A 7,424-nucleotide genomic window follows, 5' to 3' on the forward strand; every position below is an offset into this window, starting at 1 on the left:
AGGAGAGGAGAGGAGAGGAGAGGAGAGCTCTCAGTACATTAATTTACTTACAATTTCTGAAGTAAGAATATTGTACAAAAGAAACACATAACCTTCTGATGCTTTATTCAAAACTGTAATTTGAAGGTGCCTTAAACCGTTATGCAAAGACTGGCAGAAACTGTGTAACTCTCATTCAGAACTGTTTTTTCCCATGCAGGACTGCTCCCTATAAAATTGAAAGTTGCTAAAATACAAAGCATATACCAGTAAAATTCTCTAAGTAGGATCTAGGAAAGGAATCAAAACTCAGAGGAAAATTTAAAAGCAGACTAAACAACATACTAGTATTAGCACACATAGTAGTAACTCTATGTTTGCAAAGAGATGGCCTAGTTTTATATCAGTACTTATGTAAGTAATCACCAAGTATGGGGTTTTTTTTTACTTTCTAGAGTCTACTGCGATAGATGATCAGTATTTGTGGTCTGCTATTTTATTACCTTACACTGAAGGTTCTTGGTCATTGTATTTTACATTTCAATTTAGTTCTGGTTGTACCAGCAGTCAAGCAGGACTTAACAGAACAGCTTGACACTTTGCAACATTGGAACTATTTACAAGATTGGGCTTCAGGGTGAGCTGGTTTCTAAATTATTAGATCACCTTTTCATTTGGACTTCCATAATCTTGCAGTAGGAGGCTACAGCATGTCAAGATGGGAAAAGGGATGGTACTAGAATATAACTCTGACGTATTTAGTACACTGAACAGCCTTGCAAGGACCTTGAATTATTAGAACAACTGAATAAAGGTCATCCCCTTCAGAAGCCCTGAAGGAAAAAGGAAGCGTAAGTTCTTTCCTGCCCAATGCCCTTTCCTCAAAGCATTGACTGTTCATGATGATAGCTGCACAAAATCCAAGGGTGCAGTTTCATATCAGGTTGGTATGCCCAAGCTAGTTCAACACTAGGCATCTTAAACGTAGCCGTGGTAACTCGGGCACCAGCCTGGGCCTAGTGCCAGAGCATCTGCCCAGAATCCTGGGTGTGTTCTGCAGCCTGGCTAGTTTGGGTATATGGAGCTCATGTGCAGTCATGTCCTTATGCTTCAGGTTTGGAATGCAGACAGCTTCAGGACTACAGAACTATTAGAGCATCCATAGTGTGATCAAGGCCCAGCTTCAACGATAGGTAAAAGCAGATGCCCAGGGTAGTTTAAAGATCAGAGAGACCAATAGTGATATTCACCAAGAGTGCATTTCCAATCTTCAACTATTTACAACTCCACAATCTCCTGAATGAATGGATGTCTTGAAGGTGAGTTCTAGACATATGGCAGTTCTGAGTGGCATCACCCCTGCACCCATTAACTTGCTTCATCCTTGTCTAGCCCTCTTTGTATTGCTGTAGCTTTTGTGAACTGGAATATCTAGGATGCTCTTCCAGACCCTACAAAAGCTTGCTCTTTTTTCCAGCACCTTTTGCCACCTCTATGGTATGCACTGGTCACTGAAGCTGATTCTAGTAAGGAGGCTGCTCTGACTCACATTCTGATGTGCTTTAATTCTCAAGGACTCACTATCTTCACACTATTTCTAACTGATTTATGCTGAGAAGTGAGTTTTGAAATGTAATGAGAGCAGCACAGTTATTGGTAATTCAACTAAATTAAAATTCATGTGTTAGTAAGAGGCAAAGTGGATCGGATAATGTGGAGGAGGAGGCAAAGTAAATAGTGACTTTAGATTGTGCCTTGGCAAAATGTTTTTCCTGTTTCCACATTTTCATGTAATATTACCAGGCATGGAGCTATTAGGATGACTTGGGCTGGTTGTGATGACATAAAGTATCTTTGATGACCGGGCTGCATTGATGCTGAGATTTGTTTGTTCATTTATCTTCTCTGAGAGGGTCTGATTCACTGGAATCTTGTTTTGATGCACATTGTCCTTCACAGCTGAAAACACAAGAGTATGATTACAATAACAATGTCTTAACAGGTGTAACTGGACTTCATTTTGTCCTTGAAAACAGACGTGCTGCTCTCTGCTTTCCTTAGAGAACTCAAATAATCAAATTATGTCTGATGCCAGAAAAAGCCTGTACTTCACCAGGTTGCAGTTCTCAGAATTTTTCTGGAGGCTAACTGTTCATCATAACAGTAAGTACAACTCAAGGACTACAACATCCTGATTACTTTTGATTCGAGTGGAATAGACTGTTGAAAGAGCCAAGATGAACCAAGATGCAGATTGGCTACTGTTTTTTTGTTTTGTTTCAGCTCATGATTTTCCAGTCTGTTCTGAAAGGCAGGTATGTATGGGATTGAATTTTTGAAAATTTAAATTTTGCTATTTATGACACAGCTGGCTGGAGTGTTCCAAATTGAGAGAAACTTGAGCAAAGCTTTTACCCACTGAGCAGTGGCAACAAGATAGATGAAACACCTGTAAAATATTTGCTCTTTTTTTGCCACTTTGGAAATCCCCTGTGTGAATTAAATGCTTTAACAGCTCGTTGAAAGGTAGGAACAGCAAAGTTAGCCTCTTACCTTTGTATCTGATAGCAAATCCCTGGGCTTGATTGATTTCATCTGAGAAAAAGTACAAAATTACAAAATCCAAAGAGATGATAAAGGTGTGGGGAGGCCGGTTCTTGCCATCAAAACGAGCTAGAACATGATAGGTATAGCCATCCAGCAATTCCACCATATCTGTAGCATCTTTGATTTCAAAAAGGGCAAAGCTAAAGTGGATTCGAGATGCTCCTGGAACTTGTATGGTCCAGTAACAGACTTTGCCTGTGCCGTATGTATCGGGAAAATCTGGGGAATAGATCACAGCTGTAGCAGAGGTGTAATTCCCTCCACAGGCACCAATAAGGGCTATGAAAAGGAGAGGGGAAAAAAATGAAAGAAAGAGGTTATACATTCATTATGCACAGCTTTAGCACTCTGTAGATTCTAATACACAAATGTGACTTGAAGGTACAGTTTGACACCCAGCAGGTTGCACTGTCTCTCAGGTTGGTATTCTTTACCTTCCACAGCACTGGGAGCACAGCTATTATGCTGCATTTTCTTGGGACAGACTCATGCTGTCTCATTACTCTGAGACCTACGTATCAATCTTGAATACTGCAACTATCCTTTGTCCTTGTATGTAACCAGGTACCCTTTCCCGCATCCCTGCAGGAACAGGACAAAAGCTACATCACTGATTCAGGGACTTCTACTCTATCCCTATCAGGCAGGCAGGCAAGTGGATCAGTGTCGGTAACTCTCATTGCCGAGTTATTGAAATTCCTTCACAGTTTTATCAAATTGAAAAAACAGGTTTTCACAGAATAGCTGAGGTTGGAAGGGACCTCTGGAGATTGTCTAGTCCAATCTCCTGCTTCAAAGCAGGAGACATTGTCTGGTTGTGTTTTGAGTCTCCAAGGATGGAAACTCCACAACCTCTCTGGGAAACCTGTTCCCATGTTACTCTCTCAATAAAAAAAAGGTTTTCGTTATGTTTAAATGGATTTTCCTGGGTTTCAATTTGTGCCAGTTGCCTCGTTTCTATTCACTAGATAACACTGAGGAGAGTCTGGCTTCATCTTTACGCCCTCCCATCAGTTGTTTATACAAAGTGAAAAGATCCCCCCTGAGCCTTCTTTGCTCAAGGCTAAACAATCCAAGATCTCTCAGCCTCTCCATGTAGGAATGATACTATAATCCTTTAATCGCCTTTGTGGCCATTTATATGTGCTTTTTTAGCATCCTGTCTTTTTTTCTGGTCCAATTAATGTTTCACCTTGCCTTCATTAAATAACTTGAAAAAGATCCTGTTATGAAGTCTAAAGAAAATATTTTAGATTTATTGCCACCTTTTATATTCAAAATAAGTACACACCCAGTAAATCTTTATGTTCCTTGACAGCTATCCAGATTCCCGGTGCAAACTTATTTACCAGTGAATCCAGAGAGAAACTCAAATGCCATCCCACTGACTTGATGCATATCTATTTATGCATATATATAATATTTAAAATGTATATCGCTATATATGCATGTATATGTATTTATATATATCCCTTAAATACACAATATTATATATATTATAAAGTAATGTATTTAATGACAAAACTGTTTGGATCAGAGTTATCACTCCCCCAAACAATATGCTGAAGGACTGAAGAATCAAAGTAGAGTTATTTTCTCTGAAAGCTTAAAGCCCTGTAACAGAGGCCTGTGAGAATGGAAATAAAGGAAGTGTTTTGAAGTGTCTCAGTTTCCACAGGCCTCTGAGAAAGAGCTTTAATAAATACAAATTAAAAGGGAGCTGGGAGAATGAGAACTAGAAGTAGCATATGTCTGCCAGAAAAATCACGTGAAAACATTTCTCTCTTTTTCTGGAGCAGAGCCTGATCATATCCTGAGCAAACTTCACACTTCAGTGCCACACTTTGAAGGACCTTATAGAGGAACTGGAAGAATATGAAACAAAAACAATAGAAAGAATGTGAAAGACCTCACAGAGGTACTAAGCCCCATAGAGGAATTTGTGTTTGGCACTTACTCCATGCTAACAGAGTTGGTGATTTAATCAAATAGATAGAATTGTTTGAATAGATAGAGTGAACTGATAGAACTGAAATTTGTCATTGAGATATCTTTGCAAATGGCTTATAGGTATTGTTACATTTGGCAGTGCTGTTTCTAATCACAAGGTGTTCTTCCAACCAGCAATATTAACTAAGAATGCCAATGACTAGTGCTCCACAGATGCCTAACAAGTACAGCATTGCACCATATGGAATGGAAAGGCTTTCCCCCTCTCATTTCCTTCTAGAGCTGGCAGAGTTCTGTATTGTGGGTCTGAATGTTACAGCTTTAGGCCATGATAGCAGCACATAAACACATAAGGTTAAGAGTGTGTGTGGGGGGGTGTCTGTACAGGGGTCGGGGTGAAGGTTCTGGGGATATGACATAATCTGGAAAAGAGGGAATGAGGGGAGCAGGTGTTGCTCATCAGCAAAATAAAATAGGTGGCAGTTACTAGGATGACTTCTCTTACCTGGCCATAGCTCTCTCCCTTGCTGTTTACCAGAAAAGACAGTGCAGGTCCTCAAGGTGACCGTGCTGAGCCCTCGGTCATTCCAGAAAAGGAAAGCTACGAAGGAAGTCTTTACCATTCAAGGATTTGTGAGGCCAAGAGCAGATGGAAACAGGATGCTGCAGTGTGAAGCTACATACTATCTCAGCCTTGAAAGCAACATGCAACTCTGGTGCTTCTTTTCATATCTGGGGGAGAATTTGGAGGGCAGCAGAGTGACTAATTCCTGTCTCAAATGAAATGTCTTTGTCTCGCTAGCTGGGAACCAGAGTTTTGGAGTAAGGAGATGGGAAGTCTGGTTCTGTGTTCAAAAGGTGGGAAACTATGCCACTTTTAGTTACAGAAAGTTTATAACTTGACTTAAAAGGTTACTTCTACATCAGAGGCAGTTAAGATCTGAGAAGCAACAATATATCGGTGCATAATGTGAACTTTTCTAGTACTCTCAGCTATACTGGGAGCCTGTACTGCAGCCAGACAGCTGGGTACTCATACTGTGAAACTGTGACACTTCCAAACTGTGTCTGGCACTGGTATGTATAACTGAAAAGAAGAGTAGAAAGGAGTACTTCTGTGAATAAGAAATTCTTAAATCAGTGATGGTCATAATAGCAATCTAACTTGTTTGTACTTTTGCAGTACACTCCTTCCCTGTCCCAATTCTACTACACTGCTTTGTGTTGTGTTAACTGGGTTTGTCTGGTTTAATAAAGAACCCCAAGTTGGTGTAGACTGAAATTTTATTTGAGGTGCCCTCACTTAATCATAGATCTACTCTCTTGTAAGATCAGTTCTGAAGGAGTCTTTCCGTGACATGTTTGTGACAGCTGAGTTAGTACCATTTGTGGAGAAAAAAGAGACAATCTTTGGAGCATGAGTTAGTTGCCAGAGCAGGCATCATTTCTTGGAAGAGCTATTTCACATTATTAATGGCTGTGAATTTTATGCAGAAATGGAAAGCAGCTTTATTTTATACAGAATTTAGGTGTTGGAACAGTTCTCATTGCATTTAAACCATTTTCCCTAATTTGCTGTACATTTGAGGCCTCTCCTTTGGGAAAAACTGAGCCTGTTTCAATACTTACTGTCAAAAAGAATGACTCTGCCATCCCCACCGCAAGGCTGAGTATGGTCTCCAAAGCAAACACTGTTGCATTCCGTACTGGCTGCCTCCCCATATCTCCAGTAGTCAGGATTATTTCCACAGAAACAAGCATAACCTGATTCCATGCCTGCAAACTTTGACAACAAAGATGCATAAGAAAGGGAGGGATAATATTTAAAGGAGTGGCAGCAGGAGGTTGTATAAGCAAGAAAACTAGCAGCACAATATGTGTGTTCTGGAGAAGTTTGATTAGTCAGAGGTCCCACCACAAACTGTTTTTGTTTGAGCTGTCAGGATGCTACTTAAGACTAGCAAGAAAGATGGAACGAAGGGCAGTTAAGGCACCCTATCACTCATAACTGCAGTAAGCAAGCATACTTTCTCCTGGCATCCTGGCATTATTAATTGGTCTTTTGCCCAGGTTGTTCTGGATGCAGAGAGAAGGCTAGGTCCCCTGGAGTGGGAGTGAGACCTTAGACCCCCTAACAGTTAAAAAAAAAAAAAAAGGAGAGGGGGAGAAATATGACAGAGAGCTCTAGGCATATTGCCATCTTTTGTCTTTGAAAACATTTTGTAAATGTATTTCAAAGAAATCACCTTAAATTGTTGACTTCGGCAGGAACTGATGCATGTTTGGATAGTAAGTTTATTGGAAGTCTCGCTGGTGCCAGTCAAAGGTGGTGGCTCTCCATGGTCCTTGTAACACCCTAGATTCCCCGGCACTGGCAAGAATAACAGACAACAGTCATTCTAAAGGTGTCCCTGGAAACACCCAAGAGACAGACCACTTTATGCACTGCCTGGTTACTAAGTAGCTCTCTATATTTTCTTGTCTTGATTTCACAGTATGGGAAATGCTACTCTTTGCTAGATCCTTGTCATATTTTCCAAACATGCCCAGGGATAAACAATAGGTGGTGAAATTGCATTATATCTTCTTAGCAATGTACCTGCTATACTCTGTAGTTGGTTTCTGTAAGCTACAGTAATATAGACAAGATAAATACCCGGTTCATGTCTCCAGATAGAGACAGTTCTTAAAAAAGGCATTAAGTGGGGTCAGAGGTTTTGTGGGGTTTTTTTTATTATGATCGTGCATATTCTAACAATGTAAATGAAACAATGTGATTTCTGTCTGCTCTTCAAAACAATGAAGTTCCAAAAGTTTTCTACACACGATATTTGAGGAAGGGAACCTAAACTGTTTCAGGATGGAGTATGGCAAATTTTATGGGAGGG

General features: G+C 40.2%; 1 protein-coding gene across 1 annotated transcript; it reads right to left on the reverse strand.

The window, feature by feature from the left end:
* Window positions 1-1,779: 1,779 nt before the first annotated feature.
* KREMEN1 (kringle containing transmembrane protein 1) lies at window positions 1,780-6,907 on the reverse strand (the record flags this gene model as incomplete). The annotated part of the gene is made up of 4 exons (XM_010081165.1): window positions 1,780-1,938; window positions 2,533-2,865; window positions 6,166-6,319; window positions 6,783-6,907. Coding segments are annotated over 4 exons (771 nt in total), but the record flags the coding sequence as incomplete, so codon positions are not given.
* Window positions 6,908-7,424: the final 517 nt, after the last annotated feature.

Source organism: Pterocles gutturalis, unplaced genomic scaffold (genome assembly GCF_000699245.1).
Source record: "Pterocles gutturalis isolate BGI_N339 unplaced genomic scaffold, ASM69924v1 scaffold10699, whole genome shotgun sequence".
NCBI lineage: Eukaryota > Metazoa > Chordata > Aves > Pterocliformes > Pteroclidae > Pterocles > Pterocles gutturalis.